This window comes from Macrosteles quadrilineatus, unplaced genomic scaffold, assembly GCF_028750875.1.
Source record: "Macrosteles quadrilineatus isolate MER2022 unplaced genomic scaffold, UCM_ALF_1.0 Scaffold_1__1_contigs__length_201487025, whole genome shotgun sequence".
NCBI classification, from domain to species: domain Eukaryota; kingdom Metazoa; phylum Arthropoda; class Insecta; order Hemiptera; family Cicadellidae; genus Macrosteles; species Macrosteles quadrilineatus.
The window spans coordinates 68,155,053-68,175,952 of record NW_026542594.1 but is presented as its reverse complement, the minus strand read 5'-3'; the positions used below and the strand labels follow the sequence as shown (position 1 = coordinate 68,175,952).

The 20,900-nt window shown below is 37.3% G+C and overlaps 1 protein-coding gene across 1 annotated transcript in view; it reads left to right on the top strand.

The window, feature by feature from the left end:
- LOC128983515 (charged multivesicular body protein 2b-B) overlaps positions 1–9,976 on the top strand; it is a 61,836-nt gene extending 51,860 nt beyond the window's left edge. The window contains exon 6 of the mRNA XM_054402816.1: positions 9,691–9,976. Coding sequence (XP_054258791.1) covers positions 9,691–9,798 — 108 coding nt within the window. The 3' untranslated portion in view covers positions 9,799–9,976. The remainder of the gene's footprint in view (positions 1–9,690) is intronic.
- Positions 9,977–20,900: the final 10,924 nt, after the last annotated feature.

Here is a 20,900-nt window from a genome sequence, read left to right as displayed (position 1 = left end):
CGAAACAGAGGCATTTAAAACACCTCTTCACTTCCACTCTCCGTCTGAGCCTGCAGTTGACCCAGCCGACTCTCAGATGCTGGAGTGCCAGCACCCTAGTGGCAAGCGCGTCTGCCATTTCGGCGATTGCCATCCGCTGCTGACTCCTATTGGGTTTTGTGAGCCAAACCCTTAGGATGGCCGTTTGCCCGGCAAGCTCGGGTACAGCTTTCTTCAGGGCCTCAACAACGTCACTCTCCGTCGACACACAATCAATGTCTCGAACCTCAATTGATGTCTTGGGCTCAAGAGCACGGACGGTGCCCTGGCCTTCAACAGCTGCCTTCAGTTCGGCAGTAAAAGCAGCCTTGTCTTTCAACTTACCCAGTTCAAGGAGAACGTCCCCTTCCCGGGTTTGTCTAATCGACCGTACAACCGTATCGGTCTGCTCCGGTTTAGCTTTGGCCTTTATTACGCCCAAGACCTCGGCAAAAGATCTCCCCCCTGAGGGTTTGACAAGGATTGCCTCCGTCCTGGGCTTTTTGGGCCGCGACCTTTTCGGAGCAGGGACCGAGTTTGGGCCACGCCGGTTGGCTGTGCCTTCACTGCCTCATTCTTCATGGAGGCGACCTCCGCCCGCCTCAATTGCCTCTTCTCCTTTTTGGAAAGGCGTTTTTCCCACACAGCCTCAGGTGTCTCCACCACTGACCCCTTTCGGGAACTTCCCTGAAGGGGGGTCGTGGGTTGCTGTGCCTGTCGGCGCCTCGCTGGAGCTGCAGCTACGTCCGAAAAGGATCTGGACACAGCAGACGAGAGGTCCGTCTGAGTCGCCTTGGCCTTAACCGTGGTCTTTTTGGTCTGGACGCCTTCTTCTCTATTTGGAGGACTCTCCGATGTGGAAGGCCTCCGACGTTTCTTAGAGGGCAGCGCTCTTTCATCGGGCAGGGACACCACCTTTTCGGCAATCTTTTTCATGGTCGCCTTGCTTACCAGACGGCAGGCAAAGGCAAAGCCAAGGTCATCCTCTAGTTTGGCCATTCCATTTTTGACCACTTGATTTACGGCTCTCTGGGTCCGGAAGGTGTCCAGCATAGCCTTAATGGTCTTTTCCATGTCACGGAGCCGGGTTTCAATGTTACTATCTGCGTCAAGATATTCCTGACGCAGAAGCACAATCTCAGAGCTTTCCGACCGCGACGTCGCTGTGAGGGTTTCCTTCGGCATCCCTACAGCATCTACATCGCCAACATTTTCTGCACCGTTCCCAGCTCCACTTCCCGAAGGAGATCCTAACGGGGGAATCGTAGAGCACTTGAAAGGTGCAGGTGGCGGAGATGTCCTCACGTTTTTCGGTGGTGGCGACCTCTTAAGTTTGGAGCTTCGGACAAAAGGGCTCTGCTCCACTTCAAACGAATTTACTTGCTCATTTGAGCTCCTCTTCAATGATGTGTTTGGGGTATTTTTATCAAAACTCATCGTGTTTTCTCCAGCGCATCGTGCGGCAAGGAGCGGCCCGGAATCAGTCAGGAACGGGTATACCCTCGGGGACAAAAACCCCTACCCCGGTTCCCCGGGGCCCGACCTCCGTTTGCCCAGCACCGGATACCTGACATGCCGGGGGTCGCCCGTCGCAATGCAGAGCCCGACCTCTGCATCCATGCCGCACTCCCTGACCAAGGACCGAAGTGGCTGGTTTCTCACGACCCACTGAGAATACCCATCGGCAGTGCAGAGCACACATCAACCCCTGCAACACAACAGGGGCACTCCCAGGGACTCCCAGTGTGTTCGTCGGTCACCCTTTTAGTCGCCTCTTACGACAAGCCCGAGAAGGCTGCGGTACTATTCTAACCCGGTACCGCACGGGGCTATACTTTCTTATTAAATACGAGCTAGATTAAACTTACATCAGTTTTACAAGCTCCTGAATGATTGATGAGCTGGGTGAATGACACTATTAGCCTGTATATGTAAGTTAATTTGTTTTATGGTAAAATGTGTCATTCTTCAATCAATCCATTATCTTGTATATATTTGGAGTAAAGATAAAATAAACTACAATAATCCTGCAACGTCCGACTGACCGGAAACGGATGAACAACCTATCCACTACTACTACTACTACTACTAGGATACTACTAACTTGGTACTACTTGGTAGTACTACTACTATTACTATGGATTGCTAGCCACTTCCTTCAACCATCAATGTACATATTCTCTTTCAACTTGCTCTCCTCTTCAGTTTTGGCTGTCACATGTCGGCTGATAAGGAAAGACAGGTTAATTACCTGAAAACAGCGCCGCCACCCTTGCTCCAAATTATAATCTAGAACAGTGCCTTTGTAACTATACTTCTACAATCCTTGATATGTATGACTTAGTGAATCAAAATATTTATTCTTATCTATTTTATATTGTAGACAATTAATTTTTATCTAGTTTCAAATGTATTGTAAAGATTGCATTATAGTGAATATGGTAAAAAAATATGGTAAATGTATTCTTTGGGACATATGGAAAAAAAGGATTTTCGGCTGGGAAATATGGGTGATTTTTTCCCCAGGAGTTCTGTGGCCACCCTGATCCATCTAACTAACCAATCACACTACTACATTTAAAAGTACAGATAAAACTTAAATCTTTAAATGTAATCAGCCAAAAAAGTACAAAACACTGTTAATAAACAGATAATAGATGAGTGAACGAAGTGAACGAATCTATGTATCGTGTATAGCGGAGTCGGAGAAAGGTTGTCCGCTGGAGTATGTGTGTGTGTGTGTGTGTGTTCGCACCTAAAACTCAAGAACCGTTGCACTTATAGCGTTCAAATTTTGCACAAATAGTTATGACACCAGTGTAAAGACACCATTAAAATTCTAGACGATTCCACTCAGTAGTAATAATAAAATACTTAAAAAACATTTTTTAATTTGTCCCATAAGAATAACATTAGGAGCTACCTTCTTCTTCTTTTTATTTGTTTACGTTTTGCGACCAACAATTTTGTTGTCTACTTAAGACAGAGAGAACGACTTTTACTCTAAGCTCTTTCATTCATGGAGTAAACAGTTTGGCATCTATGAATATATATCATTATAATTTCACAGCTTTCAGAATAATGTTATTTAAGCTAATTAAATTTCACAACTTTCAGAATAATAAATTGAACTTAACAATATTAGTTGGCAGTTATATACCGTTTATTTTCAGTATTAAAATTCACCTTTAAATTAAAAGTATATAGGTATGTATGTATTTAGAACAAAGCAGCTTTTTATATTATCCAATAATTTAATGTTGGCATTGAATATTAAATATTCAAAGATGTTAGTATATCTATATAAATAAAATTAGAGTTTTGTCTGTACATTGCTTAGAATAATGAACTTTTTGGTTATTTTTACATTTCATAGGTCAGAGAAACCGAATCAAACCTTATCTCAATTTCTGTCTGTCTGTCTGTCTGTCTGTCTGTCTGTCTATCTGTCATTCTCTTGGTAACGCTAAAATACGCACTTTATTACAACTACTCCTCAATAACTATAGCACTGTCCCGCCTGAAACTTATTTTCCAAATACTATACATATATGAGATGGTTTTAGACGTATTTCATCGAATATGAGACAGTTAGATATTTAACAGTAAACCCTTGAAAATCAAGTTTTTGTCGATTTTTGACGTGGAATTTCTGGAAGCCCATGTTAACCTTATGAGAAATGAAATTATTGAATCTTAACAGCTGTTTCAATTAAACAAGTTGGTTCTGTTCTGTGATGTTCAATAGCATTAAAGTTACAAGGATTACCAACAGGGTGCAGCACTAGCACTATTATTTCTTTTACATTTATGACAACAGCTAATTTGCAACCTGGAGGCGAGTGAGCGTAGCGAACGAGCTAACCTGAAGGCAAGTGAGCGTAGCGAACGAGCTAACCTGAAGGAAAGTGAGCGCAGCGAACGAGCTCCAACATACAGGTGAGTGAGCGTAGCGAACGAACTTCAACCAGGACGTGATTGAGCCATGCAAACGAGATCAGATAGTAAAAATAAAAGTAAGCCTACCGTTATAGGATCGACCGGCAGACACAGAGGTAATTTAACCTTTTATTGATTGTCATACCGATCCGGAACAACAAAAAACAACATAAAATGAAGCTATGTATAATAGTTTGGCCAGCATATCTTAAAATATGCAAACCAACTGCTGTTCGTTATATAAGAAGGTTTCAACTGAATATTATAAGATCCCCGTGCGTAGAACGGGTACACAGCTAGTTTTTATACTAAAATGCTATGCGAAGGGGGGGGGGGGGAAAGGTCCCCGACGTAGAGAGTGGTAAAGGAAGCGGAAAGGTGAGCAGTGAAAAGAAAGGAGTACGGAAAACCTTTATGACTGTTAAATTAACGTATCTGTAATACTTAAATGCTATGGAAAAATAGAGAAACAGGTCTACGATGTACGAAGTAGTGAAGGTAATAGTGAGGGAAGTAGTCAATGCGAGCGCTGCGGAGTGTGGGGGGCCTTTATGACAGTTGGAATAATTTATCTGCAATTCTAAAAATGCTATGGGAAGGGAGAGAAACAGGTCCACGATGTAGGAAGTGGTGAAGGAAGTAGTCAATGTGAGCAGTCCGGAGTGAGGGAAGCCTTTGTGACAATTAGAATAATGTATCTGCAATTCTAAAAATGCTATGGGAAGGGAGGGAAACAGGTCCATGACACTTAGGAAGTGGTGAAGGAAGTAGTCGAGGCGAGCAGTCCGGAGTGTGGGAACCCTTTGTGGCAGTTAGATTAATGTATCTGCCATAATAAAATGCTATAGGAAGGTAGGGAAACAGGTCCACGACGTAGGGAGCGGTAAAGAAAGTAGTCAAGGCGAGCAGTCCGGAGTGTAGAAACCCTTTGTGGCAGCTAGATTAATATACCTGCAATACTAAAATGCTATGGGAAGGGAGAGAAACAGGTCCACGATGTAAGAAGTGGTGAAGGAAGTAGTCAATGTGAGCAGTCCGGAGTGTGGGAAGCCTTTGTGACAATTAGAATAATGTATCTGCAATTCTAAAAATGCTATGGGAAGGGAGGGAAACAGGTCCACGACACTTAGGAAGTGGTGAAGGAAGTAGTCGAGGCGAGCAGTCCGGAGTGTGGGAACCCTTTGTGGCAGTTAGATTAATGTATCTGCCATAATAAAATGCTATAGGAAGGGAGGGAAATAGGTCCACGACGTAGGAAGCGGTAAAGAAAGTAGTCAAGGCGAGCAGTCCGGAGTGTAGAAACCCTTTGTGGCAGCTAGATTAATATACCTGCAATACTAAAATGCTATAAGAAGGGAAGGAAACAGGTCCACGACGTAGTAAACGGTAATGGAATTAGTCAAGGCGAGCAGTCCGGAGTGTAGAAACCCTTTGTGACAGTTAGATTAATATACCTGCAATACTAAAATGCTATAGGAAGGGAGGGAAACAGGTCCACGACGTAGGAAGTGGTAATGGAAGTAGTCGAGGCGAGCAGTCCGGGGTGTAGAAACCCTTTGTGACAGTTAGATTAATATACCTGCAATACTAAAATGCTATAGGAAGGGAAGGAAACAGGTCCACGACTTAGGAAGTGGTAATGGAAGTAGTCGAGGCGAGCATTCTGGAGTGTAGAAACCCTTTGTTACAGTTAGATTAGTGTAACTGCAATTCTAAAATGCTATGGGAAGGGAGGGAAACAGGTCCACGACGTAGGAAGTGGTAAGGGAAGTAGTCGAGGCGAGCATTCTGGAGTGTAGAAACCCTTTGTGACAGTTAGCTTAATGTAACTGCAATATTAAAATGGTGTAGGAAGGGAGGGAAACAGGTCCACGACGTAGGAAGTGGTAATGGAAGTAGTCGAGGCGAGCATTCTGGAGTGTAGAAACCCTTTGTGAGAGTTAGATTAATGTAACTACAATTCTAAAATGCTATGGGAAGGGAGGGAAACAGGTCCACAACGTAGGAAGTGGTAATGGAAGTAGTCGAGGCGAGCAGTCCGGGGTGTAGAAACCCTTTGTGACAGTTAGATTAATATACCTGCAATACTAAAATGCTATAGGAAGGGAGGGAAACAGGTCCACGACGTAGGAAGTGGTAATGGAAGTAGTCGAGGCGAGCAGTCCGGGGTGTAGAAACCCTTTGTGACAGTTAGATTAATATACCTGCAATACTAAAATGCTATAGGAAGGGAGGGAAACAGGTCCACGACGTAGGAAGTGGTAATGGAAGTAGTCGAAGCGAGCATTCTGGAGTGTAGAAACCCCTTGTGACAGTTAGATTAGTGTTACTGCAATTCTAAAATGCTATGGGAAGGGAGGGAAACAGGTCCACGACGCAGGAAGCGGTGATGGAAGTAGTCTAGGCGAGCAGTCCGGAGTGTAGAAACCCTTTGTGACAGTTAGATTAATATACATTCAATACTAAAATGCTGTAGGAAGGGAGGGAAACAGATCCATGACATAGGAAGCGGTGAAGGATGTAGTCAAGGTGAGCAGTCCGGAGTGTGGGAACCCTTTGTGAAAGTTAAATTAATCTATTTGAAATTCTAAAATGCTATAGGAAGGGAGGGAAACAGGTCCACGACGTAGGAAGCGGTGAAGGATGTAGTCAAGGTGAACAGTCCGGAGTGTGGGAACCCTTTGTGAAAGTTAAATTAATCTATTTGAAATTCTAAAATGCTATAGGAAGGGAGGGAAACAGGTCTACGACGTAGGAAGTGGTGAAGGAAGTAGTCGAGGCGAGCATTCCGGAGTGTAGAAACCCTTTGTGATAATTAGAATAATGTACAGTATCGAGCATGAGGCGAGCAGTGCGGAGTGTGGGAACCGTTGGTGGCAGTTAGATAATGCATCTGCAATTCTAAAAATGCTATGGGAAGGGAGGGAAAGAGGAAATACATTACGTATATTACCAATGACTTTGGTTAATTAATGGACGAGAAGTTAGGATTGTTGTTGACTGAGATTTGGTTTTTTTAAGAGGTTGACAGCCTCTTTTAACCTTGCATTAGCCCGTCCACATAGACTAAGTGCCCGTGCGTGGATCGTTTACAGCAAAGCAAGGGGTGAGCCGGTACGGTACAAAGGTGAACTGTACTGATAAAATTTAGTGGCAGTGACCAGGATCCGAACCCACGACATTGCTGCCTTGGGCCCGAAGTCCGCGTGACGCTACCGACTGAGCCACCGAATCACCATTATTTGCCCCGACTCATGGGTTGATTTGCCCATACAAATAACATTATTGTGTTCACCAGTGACACCGGTAAGTATGCTAGGTGTGGGTGGACTCTTTCATTATTGCGCTCATGTTCACTCATCCCGTTACGCGCAGAATAAGCGTACTACTAGTTTAAAGTAGTTGTAACAGGGCATCAAATGAAACGTCTTTTAGTAGTTTTAGCGAATTTCCCGATAGGGAAGTAGCTATTACCGTAGGTCTCATGGTAAGACCTAACCCCGGGACCGATTTACTTTTTCATTTTGATGTCCCCAGAGGCCAAAAACACCATTCGTTCAAATTTTTATATATCTATATATATATATATATATATATATATATATGTGTCCATCCGCACGATAACTTGAGTAATTTTTGTCCGATTTTGATAAAATTTGGTTTGAAGGTGTAAGGCGGGATAAACTTGAATGAGTTCGCGAACCAGCATGATCGGACTATGGGAACGGGGGTTTATGGGGGATTTTATGGGGTAAAAATAGGTTTTTCCCATTTTTCACCCTAAAAACACAAAATTTCACAATTTCTTTTTAAACCATTTTGTAGAGCTTAAAAAAACAAATAATTTAGTATATTGAAGCGTTATTATGCGCCTATTTGTTACGGAGAAAATTCAAAAAATTTGTAATTTTGAAATTCCCATGTTATTCTTATGGAGAATAAGTCAACTGTTGTAGTTTGCTTGTTTATGAACATATTTTGATCGATTTTGGAAAATACTTTTATTTCTTACTAAACTATTATCAATTTATAAAAAAAATCTTTTTTATCCTCCCTGTTGCAGCAAACCTAAGTACTCGTTAAACTTATTCTATTTAAATAGGAAATAAATGTGCTATTTTTATAGAGGCATTTTAGTGTAAATCCAATCAGGTTAATGGAAATTCGCTTAGTCTGCAGGTTTGCTGCGGCGGGGGTATTTCAGTGTAGGTGAGATAAAGCAACAGAAAGGTGGCCAAAGCCTGTGGTCCTTTCTCCACCCCTATTTCAGTGAGATATTTACCTATAATACCAATCCGTTTTTCTGAACAATCCTTTTAGTCCAACTTTGACATCTTTCATTTCACTCTAAGGGCCGCTTTCCCCAAATCAAGTTTAACTCTGATCTTGGTTTAAACTCTAGTTTAACCTCAGATTCACTTTCCCCAAAATAAATTCTCCGTTTAAACTAGGTTTAAGTTAACCCTAGGGGTGAGGCTGGTTTAACTGGCGATCCGTGGGTTAACCCAGGAGAGAAGAATAATAGCTTGATTTTGATTGGCTCTTGGCTGACTTGTTACGTTCGGCAGACGGCAATGGCAAATATCCTTGTTTGACATTTGTTTTTGTTCATAACCTAAAATAAATTGAACTGGAAATAAATTAAGAAATAGCAAACCAGAACCTATGGAGACAATTAATTCATGACTATTTCAAATTTAAAGATATAAGGCTACAGATATACAGTAATGGTTTGAAGGTTTTTAAATGCGTAGAGTAGGCCTAAATTATTATATTTTCGGTAGGTAGTATCGTAGTTGTGTACAATCGATAGGTTACCTTGTCCACAGCAACGCAACAGTAGTGGTTGGAAAGTATGCTCATAAGAAGCCTTTTGGTTTGACTTTATTTTAACACGAGTCTTACATTACACAAAAGTAAATATTAAACATTCGGGACTACTAATGGTAAATAGTAGTAAATATTAGTGGTTACTAGTCTATTATTATCATGTGTAAATTAACAACTACTGTAGTACGCCTAAAATTAAAATTTAGTTCAGGAACATCGAACGTGTCTAATAGGCCTACTGAGTAGCCTAGGCCTGCTATTACAAAGGTTAGGCTCTAGTTTTTAATCCACAAACATTAATTTTGCGTCTTTCCCAACATTTTATTTTCCCATGATTGTAAATGCTTTTATTTGATGCGTACAGTAGGCCCACTGTTTAAGTTAATTAAGTTTGAGCTTAAATAAACACAATAAATGAAATGCTTATAAATTAGCATCAGTACAATTTATTAGCCTGCAAATAAAAATGTTTCTTTTCAATGTCAACAATTGGAGACAATGACACGAAACCTAATACAAATAACCAAAACATGAGAAAATTAATGACAGATATGTCATAGTGGCAAGTTGAACAGCTAATATTGCAGACAAAATTGCATAACAGTGTTGCCAACATTGTTGCTTGCAAAGAAAAGCTAGGTTAAACTAAACTTTCATGACAAAATAGTGGGGAAAGCCATCCTAAGTTTAACCCACCGATTAAAGTTAACCGAGATTAAGTTAAACTTGATTTGGGGAAAGCGGCCCTAACTCTTCTAGTGCTCAACACACCTTGGCTGGTAGAGAGAGATGGACATTTGAAGGTGCCATCTGTATTAGATTTCATAACTAACAAATACAAGTTGTTATCAGGTATAGGCCTATTTTTGGAGAATATGTTAATTTTTAATATTTTCTTTTCAGATGTCAAAAGCACCTTCTGCAGCAAGAGAGAAGGTTGGTGATAAGACCAAGTCTAGGCTACCCACAGACGAGGAAATAGAAGAACAGTTGGCCAAACTTAGAGGTTGATCATCTATCTGTGCCTTACCTTTATCGAATACCGGTTTGAAGCCAATTTGTGCTTTTAGATTTGTATTAAAAAATAAGATTAAATTCAAAATTATTATTTTTGTGTTAATACATGCCATTTATTATTTATTTATGAAATGTACTTAAATGTTCTATTGAATAAATAAGTTGTGTTATTTGTTGTTTGTTTCCTTAAATTATATGGGAACAGTGATGGGAAAGCTCAATCTTTTTAAGTACCAACCGTCAACCCATTGGTGCCCCTTACGAGCGTTACTCATACGGCTGCTGCAGGCCCGGCGGCTGACGTACGAGTGCTGCTCGTTCACTAGTGTCTAGCACTACCAGTCATCGTAGTTCCACAAAAATCCAATAGATAGCAGTCAAATGCACTTCTGTTGATATCTGTGAATCCCGCTGACTGTTTGTGAAATATAACACATAGTTTATAGTTCAATAAAACAAATTTTATTCCGGTTAGAAAGACACGCGTTTTTTGCTGTGGTGAATGCTGGTCGCAGGTAAATTGTAACAAAGCAAAATCATTTTGTATAGTATTTTATGTTGATTGCTACACTATAATAAAATATATAATCTTTAATTGTTGTCAACACTTATTTGCCACTGAAATTAATGTCGGCTGTCAGCATCGTTTTCTTCTCATGAACTAAACGTAGCGTAAATCATCTTCAATGTTATTATTTGTAGGTAGTGATCATGTAACTGAATGTCACTTGACTTGGTAGTGTTTTACCAAACGTATGATTAAAAAAGTCGATAAATTGAGAAGTGTTTTGTGAGGTCAAAACCTTTGTAGTTCTGAGCTTGATAGTCTACTACTTGAAAGTGGGAGTGAGGATGAGTGTGACAAAGACTTAGAAGGAGTAAGCCTACATGAACAACTTCAAAAGGTAAAACAAACAATTCTTTTTCTATATGTTATCTATATACAGGGTGAGTTTTAAATGAGTTCTCCCCTACTTTTTTCTACATTTATTGAGATATCAACTCCGGACCACGTCGGATCATTGTAGGGTAGTAAGTACTTCATTTTGACTGGGTATAAATTTTTGGCCGCCATCTTGGATCCGCCATATTGGATACAAAGTTTTTTTTTCAAATGTAAAGGTAGGGTTGTCGGTTGTGACCCATTATTCCAAACTAGAATTTTACGCTGATTACAATGCCGCAATTAGTTAAAAAAAATCTTGATCCGTTCTAAAGTAACAAGTACTTTTTATAACTTTATTTTTAGCCCATTTTAACATTGTGCATTTACAAACTAAGACCATAATCTCAAAATAGTGCTAGATAAAGATAAGTATACACCACCATTCATTGTCAACCTATTTCACTTGGTTGTGATGGATGTAATTTTTTCGGTCGCCATCTTGGATCCGCTATTTTGAAATGTGATCAATTAATTTGAATATGAAGGTGGTGTTGTGACCCATCATTTTCAACTACTTTTTTATGCTGAACTCAATGCCGTAATCCGGTTTTGGTTATCAAGCTTTCTTGATGAAATATTAAAATTATCTTTTTTAAAATTTCAATAATTCAAAAAACCAAATATGCAAATGAAAACCCAATTGCGGCATTGAGTTCAGCATAAAAAAGTAGCCCAAAAAAATTACATCTGTCATAACCAAGTAAAAATAGGCCGACAATGAATGGTGGTGTATACTTATCTTTATCAAGCACTATTTTGTGATTATGGTTATAAATGCACAATGTTAAAATAAGCTAAAAATAAAGTTATAAAAAGTCCATATAACTTTAGAACGGATCAAGAGTTTTAAAAACTAATTGCGGCATTATAATCAGGGTAAAATTCTAGTTTGAAATAATGGGTCCCAACCCTACCTTTACATTTGAAAAAACAACTTTGTATCCAATATGGCGTATCCAAGATGGCGGCCAAAAATGTATACCCAGTCAAAATGAAGTACTTACTACTCTACAATGATCTGAAGTGGTCCGGAGTTGATATCTTAAGAAATGTAGAAAAAAGTAGGGGGGGAACTCATTTAAAACTCACCCTGTTTAAAGCTCAAATACCACTGACTCATTCATTCATTCACTCACTTATCAATCACGAAATCTCAGAAACCATAAGACCTAGGAACCTGAAACTTGGCAGGCATCTTCCTTTTGGATAGTAGACGCTCACTAAGAAAGGATTTTACCCTCCGACCTCTGGGCTCCGCCCCAGTGGCTCTGGAGTTTCCCATGTTAACCTTATGAGAAATGGTATTAATGAATCTTAACAGCTGTTTCAATTAAACAAATTGGTTCTGTTCTGTGATGTTTAATAATAGCATTAAAGTTACAAGGATTACCAACAGGGTGCAGCACTATTATTTTTTTAAATTTATGACAACAGCTAATTTGCAACCAAAAGGTGAGTGAGCGTAGCAAACGAACTTCAACCTGGAGGCGAGTTAGCGTAGCGAACGAGCTAACCTGAAGGCAAGTGAGCGCAGCGAACGAGCTCCAGCCTAAAGGTGAGTGAGCGTAGCGAACGAACTTCAACCAGGGGCCCTATTTTTGAAATGGTTGACTGTTAAGTTGAGTGTCGAGTCATTCTATTTCCAATCGTTTCGTATTTTTGAAACGATTGACGGTAGACCTATCCAACCAAAACTACTCACCATCTACTGAGCTGTTGAGTGGACGGTTGACTGCACATTCTTCTTCCTCTTTCGGTAAAAAATTTGCTCTTTTTGAGTCAACGCCATATTGTTATTGCTTTAATTTATTAATTGCGATTTAGAGGTTATGTATTTGTTGTCAATGTATTATCACCCAATACTTTACGCGATTGTTTTCTGTAGAATAGCCTAATTGCATTTTAATTTTATTTACTGTGTCAATACTAGACTATTTAATCAAGGGTTTTATCCTTGTTGGTATGTTTGAAATAGACTAGGCATACTAATTGAACTTATTATGTAAGATATTTATTGTTATTAGACCTAGTGTAGCGGCTACACTTGTCCGACTATGTATGCAGTGAGTCTCATTTATATTGTACTAGCTGGCCCGACAGACTTTGTCCTGTCCTAATGTGGTTTGATGTCAAATGTTCGCGTTCATTTTCAAGATGAGCTCGTTCGCATGGCCTTTAGGTTGGAGCTCGTTCGTTGCGCTCACTTGCCTTCAGGTTAGCTCGTTCGCTACGCTAACTCGCCTCCAGCTTGAAGTTCGTTCGCTACGCTAACTCGCCTCCAGGTTGAAGTTCATTCGCTACGCTCACTCACCTTTTGGTTGCAAATTAGCTGTTGTCATAAATTAAAAAAATAATAGTGCTGCACCCTGTTGGTAATCCTTGTAACTTAAATGCTATTGAACATCATAGAACAGAACCAACTTGTTTAATTGAAAAAGCTGTTAAGATTCATTAATTCCTTTTAAATATGAAAAATCATAAGGTAACATGGAAAGCTCCAGAGCCACTGGGACGGAGCACGAAAGCCCGATCAGAATAAAAAGTACTTAGTTTTGCTATTTAATGCCCAAAGAATCCTAGGTAAATGGGAAGTGGGAGAATCAGTGATGAGTAAGTCAGTGAGGGCTTTGCCTTATCTATATATATAAAAGGCAAAGCCCTCACTGACTGACTGACTGACTGACTCACTCACTCACTCACTCATCACTAATTCTCCCACTTCCCACTTACCTAGGAGGCTGAAATTCTGTACACTGATTCTTTAAACATTAAATAGGAAAACTAAGTGGTTTTTATTCTGATCGGACTCTCGGGCTCTGCCCCAGTGGCTCTGGAGTTTCCCATGTTAACCTAATGAGTACTCATATTTAAATGGAATTAATGAATCATAACAGCTGTTTCAATTAAACAAGTTGGTTCTGTTCTATGATGTTCAATAGCATTAAAGTTACAAGGATTACCAACAGAGTGCAGCACTATTATTTTTTTTCAAATATTTGACAACAGCCCAGACAGCACAGAGTTATCTATAGAATATCTTATAAACATTTAATTTGGATATTTAAGATATCTATAGATAATCAATATCCAGATATTTATATTTGTTAGATATTGTGAAGAAGTTTAAATGTCACTAATTTCTACTTTCAACAGATATTAGATTTACAATATCTTAAGAACTTCTAAAACTGAATGTTATATCTGATGACAGATCACAACAAATATATAATAAATACATAAAAACACAAAATAATAAAGATTAAGCCTGAAAAGCACATTTATCAGTTGAATATTTTCATTAAATAGTTCATAAAAACAATTTTTGAAGAAAAAAACTAGACAAAATTTTTTATACCCGGACAGGTTTCAAACCTGATACCTTCATCTTATGAAACTCTTACCTTACCTCTGAGCTACCTGTGATTGTTGATATAACTAGTTTTCAAGCGGTTAAAGAGGAGCCAACAGCTGCAATGGTCGCAATACTTAAATAGTTTTGATACTATGATTCTGTTTAGGCATCAAGTTGTTAAATTAATTGTTTTTCTGGCAGATGGAGAGAATACTGATATCTGAATATAGATTAATTAATTACCATTAGTAATGTTATTATAATGGTTATATGATCAATTAATATTTACCCTTAAATTGATCAACCCATATAATTTCCTCAAATAAGTTGAAGAATTTTAATTAAAAAGAAAATATTTGAATTATTATTACTATAAGCAGGTGTATTATTATTATAAAAAGGTGTTTAATCATACATTCAAAGTCAATTGTATAATGTTTTTACAGAATGGCTTAACAGTTTTTTTTTGTTTCTCACAACGACAACTTTTGGGTCGTGCGAGACTTGTGTTATTATATATTACGTGGTGTAATTCATATTTCTTCCCTTCTGTCTGACTGAAAAAGTTTGACTTTAATGAAACACTCCCTTTGGAAAAGTGTAGTCATTCTTGTAAACATCGCTAATGCAATTTTTGTCCACTTTGGGCTGATTAAAATTATTTGATTTTTTTAACGCGTAGCATGGATTAGAGTAACGGAGACAACATAATATAATTAATCTACCAAAATAACCACATAAAAACTACAATTAAGTTTTGGTTTCATTAGTGTTTGTTGATTTGTTGGATGATTTTAGATCCTGTGTTTTTATAAGGCTAACTGTAATATTAAATATTCTAGATGAAACAATAATGCACTTATCAGCATTTATCGTCTTTATAATCAATATCCAATCGTCAATGTAGGATTGATATTTACAGGATATCTGTTCGTAGATATCTAGTACTGAATATATGTACAATATTTGTAGGATATTGCATCTAAACATTATATAAATATGTACTGTGAAACTTTTAATATCTATTAAATATCTATAAAATATCTTAAAAGATATTTTACAGATTTATTAGATAAGATATTTTAAAAATATATTTAATTACATTTAGATATCTTTAGACATATTTCAACCACTTCGAATATCCAATGGATATCTGGTGCTGTTAGGGAGCTAATTTGAAACCAAAAGGTGAGTGAGCGTAGCGAACGAACTTCAACGCGGAGGCGAGGTAGCGTAAAGAACGAGCTCCAACTGTAAAGGTGAGTGAGCGTAGCGAACGAACTTAAACCACGACGTGTGAGCGCAGCGAACGAGCTCCAACCCAAAGGTGAGTGAGCGTAGCGAACGAACTTCAACCAGGACGTGATTGAGCCATGCGAACGAGCTCACACATGAAGTTAAACGGGGCAAAGCCCGCGGGTACAGCTAGTATATATAAATATATATATATATATATATACAGTATATAGATGTAGCTCTAAAATCTGTAATATTCTGAGAGCCATAAATCCACAGTTTATCTCTTTCCTTTACTTGCCACCACAAACTGTGCAGACGCATATCTTTAGTTCCGGGTAAAATAGGCTATAACCACACATCCACCATCCTTTCTTTTTAACGGGAAGTTTCATATGCCAACGGCAATTTAGTTTTGTTTCGCCATTGTATATTCTCTTACGAATAACCATCCCGAATCCATAAACCCGTCCATTTAAAAAACATGTAAATGTCCTTCAAGTAAAATAGTATATATGATAGTACAGTATTAAAAAGAATAATAACAGGTAGGCCTAGTTAGTTTGATGTATGAAAAACTGGTAGTTTGCATGCGATTTGCCATTAAATGTCATAGTTGCAATGAAAGTATAAAAAATGAGTACCTACCTGTGACGAGAACAATGTTTGAAAATGCATAAAGTAAGTTGTGTTTTCTGTGAAATCTAACACAGTAGAAATTTTATCTTCCTGTCTTGCTGTGTAGGTCACTCAGTGAAGACGAAGAATAGTGTAGTCTGGTTTTGCATCTCTCATATAGGCCTACAACGTTGTTGTGAGACAATTTAGCAGTTATAAATCTTCGTTGACAAAGTGTTATGAATTTACACCAAAAATAAATGTAAATCTGTATGAACCTAATAACTATAAATAAATCTATATAAATAAAATTAGAGTTTTGTCTGTACTTTGCTCAGAATTATATACTTTTAGGTTATTTTTACGTTTTATACATTAAAGAAGCAGAAACGAGTCTTATCTCTATTTCTGTCTGTCTGTCTTTCCCTTTGTCTGTAACACTCAAGATGGCATTTTACGCAATCTTCTCCGTGAAAACCAGAGTACCTATCAAGATCCAAGTCATTTTAATGTATTCACTGGATTGGCGAGAGTGTCTTTAGTGATTTAAAATATAGCCTCACTACTTTGTAAATAAAATTACAGACGTTCAAAAATGCAGTTTTGTGCGATTTTTGTCAAATTTTCGTTCAATTTTTATCACATAATTGTCTATGAAATAACGAACAGCTGTTCGGATCAAGATTATTTTTTCTAGCTGTCAATGATATGTTTACAAATGTTGTTTACTAATACCGCAACCATTTCGAATCACGTTTTGAAAGCAAATCCCAACCAAGTGAGATTAAAAACTTTTTTATTACATAACGGATTTAATTAATCACAAGTGCAATAATATAGTCTAATAATGTAACCGTAAATGAAATTAAATAACTAGACATCGTCCAAATCGGAACCAGAAATTCTTTGAGTATAAAATGTTTCTTGAGTTTTGACAACCAGAAAGAAGACCTTGAATCAGTGTTGTATAGGGCTGGACACTGAAATGATCGTCGCCAATAGCTTACAAAAAAGGTTTCCACTCATTGACGGCGCTTCAATGGCGGTTGTGTAAAGTGTAAAGTAAAAAATCACAACTGCAGTGGGCGATTGTAACAGAGGTGTAACAGAGGAAGTGCTAAACTCGCTTTTCTAATGTGTCACTTTCTGTTTCTACTCACTGTGTGATGCAATCGCTGGACCATACAGCCAATAGGCCCATAGCTCATATCTTGGGTACGTAAGCCTACATATTTATTCATAACAACCTTTTTGACGACGATCCTTGATACCGGTACTTTTCCATAGAATACATGGCCTACCTACTTAAGAAATATAATTACAAATGACCAAAACCCCAACATTGTGTGATTTTCGTCACATTTCCTTCTAATGTTAATAAATATACTAATCATTGTTTAGAGAATGCGTAATCTATTAAATAACAAAAAGTTGTTTGGGTAAGGTTGTTTTTTTTTTTCAAACTGATACCGATAAGTTTACGCTATAACTTTTTACGAGAAATTCCAAAAGCAAGAAATCAATAATCTCGGGACTAGATATTAATGTATTTAATTGGTCGGATGTACTATAGTTCTTAGGTAGGTTCTTACGTAGGTACTGGTTCTTTTCCTTAGAACCGTTGGTAGCTGCTAGAATCATTTTTACGTAGGTACCAACACATCACTGTAGTTTACAAATTAGTTATCGTTGGTGTTGCACCTTATTTATTAGAGCCGTCCGTATTCAATTTAAGTGATGTCTTAACTCTGTATAAGTTTTGCTTTTTCTGTCTGGATTCCAAATCTTAGCTTACCCGGTATGCTAAGAAAATGATAACCTATTTGAGTAAAACATTTGTTGGGCAAACCATCATGAATTGTTTACGCCTTTATATTGTTTATGTATCAATAGTTCGTGGCCTTTTTTGGATTGTTGTGTGTATGTCTGTTGGTAACGCATTAATGTCCTTATTTCTCAGTGTTTCACGGAATGGACAAGAGCACCTTTGATACTGAAAATGTCAACCGGAATAAAGTGTTAAATGGCGAAGTTGAGGTAGTACTTTAAATACGTTTAAGTTAACCGATGTGGAAAGTAACTTTCAATTATAGGCCTACTTTAGGGCTACGCTTCATGGATCTATAAAACATTTTTAGTTTAATCATTGGACATATGGACCATAACGATCCGGGTGACATTTAATTGCGAAGCATTTATTTTGGCTTGAACTGTCAGAAACTGTATTTGCGAAGGTTTATATATAATAGTTTTGCCAACATATCTGCAAATATGCAAACTAACTGCTGTTCTTAATCTTAATATAAGAAGGTTTCAACTGACTACTATAAGATCCCCGTGCGTAGAACGGGCACACAGCTAGTAATCTCTAAAAGTAAGCTGCCGTGTATGAATATTATTTAGCTTAAGAAAAACAGTGCTTCGTTTAAAACCCGATAGTGCAGTTTATGTTGTAGTCGGCTGTTATAGAAATTAAGTGGTTTCACACAAAAAGAAAAAAAAAGAAAAAAGAAACACACACAACAACAAAATAGCTATGTCTGTACAAGAGCGCAAAGTAAGCAAGAATTGTAGATGGCCGCACGAAGCTTAATATTAGCTGAGGGTGCGAGTGCGGCAATGACTGTGCTCATAATTTGTAATACACACAAGATTTTTTTAGACGTTAATAATGAATTATATATACTGTAGAATAATTATTGAACAATAAAACATAAGAGAAAAATAATTTATGAAGAAAGAATAAGAACCAAGAAAGCTTAGGTTTACAAAACTATCTTAAACTTTGGGAAGACTGGAATCCCCCAAAATATATGGACTATGCTTCATGAAAAGTAAGGAAAAATGTGTCATACATCACAAAATATATGATAAAAGGTTATCATTAATTTTACAATTGCTGTATCTAATATATTATTCCAAATTTGAAAGCATGCCAGTAGACTGGTTTATCCAACGATTGATGGCGATAGCTTCACTCCTGGTACTAGGATCCCACCAAAGCCTCTCCACTTAGTCATCAAGAATCTGCAACACCCATCTGCAGCAACCCTACATCACCACTCACCAGCTAGCTTACGTGTGAAATACAGCTAAAACTCTTTCAAATTAAGTCAATTGAATTAGGTTCATACCTATATACTTATAGTTGTGTACATTTTACTAAACTGTGCACCTGCTTAAAAATATTTTGATGATTCCATAGAATAAGACATAATACATTTATTAGTCTCTTTTACATTTATAATGCATAGACAAGTCAATTGTTAGTAAATACATCTTGTTTTCAGTCTTAGGTAAATAAATAAATAAATAAATATATATATATATATATATATATATATATATATATTAATAATTGGAAATATTATAACAACATTAAGTACCCTTTTAAATTCATTTTAATTAAGAAACTACATGTTTCGACACTAAGGTCATAGTCATGTTTTTATACAAATACAATAACCTGTAACAAATAAGGTTATTGTATTTGTATAAAAACATGACTATGACCTTAGTGTCGAAACATGTAGTTTCTTAATTAAAATGAATTTAAAAAGGTACTTAATGTTGTTATAATATTTCCAATTATTAATATAATAGTAGCCCTAATCACAACCATACTTATTATATATATATATATATATATATACATATCACAAGGAATTAACTTACAGTAATACAGGCAATGTTAAAATTAAAATTGAGCGACGAGCAAACAAATACAAAAGTTACAGACCATGGCGAGAGATTTAAAATTTGATGGTAATAAATTAAAACTTATGCATTTGATATCTAAATCACACAATCTTATATCTAAAACATTCTATCTATTATATTATTAAAGTGATACAATCAAATTTTATGTAAACTGTTAAGGCAATTTACCAAATGAAAATATATTCATATGGCACATCAAAATTAAGCTTAAAGTGTGTAGATTTGCCGAAAAGTATTGATATGGACGAATATCCTAAGGGCTCTGTCCCACAGGCTGATTTCCAAAGGGCTACACCTGGCACGCTTCCAAAGTTTAAATAATCTATAATATTAAAACGAAACAGTGTTTTTTTTATTTCACGATTCTGAATCAACCACTCGACGGATTTTCATGATTTTTGTGTTGAAAGAAAGATAGTTTTGAGAACTAGGGAATGTCGAAGCCATAATTTTAGTTTAGGGTCCCAGTTTTTTTAGAAATTAAGTTTTAATTTTTTTAAAGTCTAGCAGCCGACGCTAAGATTCTAAACTAGCTTTTGGCATAAAATAATTTGCTTAACATAACAGCTGTAAACATTCAGCTTTTGTGTCACAAATTCAGCATATGGATAAAAATGTAAAGACGTACTTAGGGTTGACTTATTTATACTATGTGTAATGCTAATCATTGATACGTTCAATTCTTCTGTAAGAGGATGACAGATTAATCAAATATACATAGTAAAATACTAGGATGTTCAAATTATTTTTTAAAGCAATCTTTGTAATCTTCGATTTGTTTTAGAGCAATATAATTTGTTTTTCCTACAGTTACCTAACAATGTACATGTTCTCTCACTGATTTGAGAAAGCAAAGTGGCCAATTCGCTCATCAGTGAGACAATGTTAACATTGTCTCACTCTAATTACTTTGTCTCACTCCAGATTTGCAACGTGAAGGCACGAAATAGTGAGCGCGTAACATGCAGGCAACGACGTATGCGCGCGAAATACGTTGGCAGCACTGGCTATAAATCAACTGGTCAGCTGTTGTACTGTTGTATTTGTCACTTCACGTTAAATATTATATTAAAAGTTAACTTCTGTGTAAAAATAGGTTATGTTTCTTCACCAATTTATTTGTTTTATGGTAACTGTAGGAAAAGTATAATGTGCAACTCGAGTTCAAAGTACAATTGCCTCACTCGAGAAACCATTCCTCACTCGCCTACGGCTCGTGAGTAA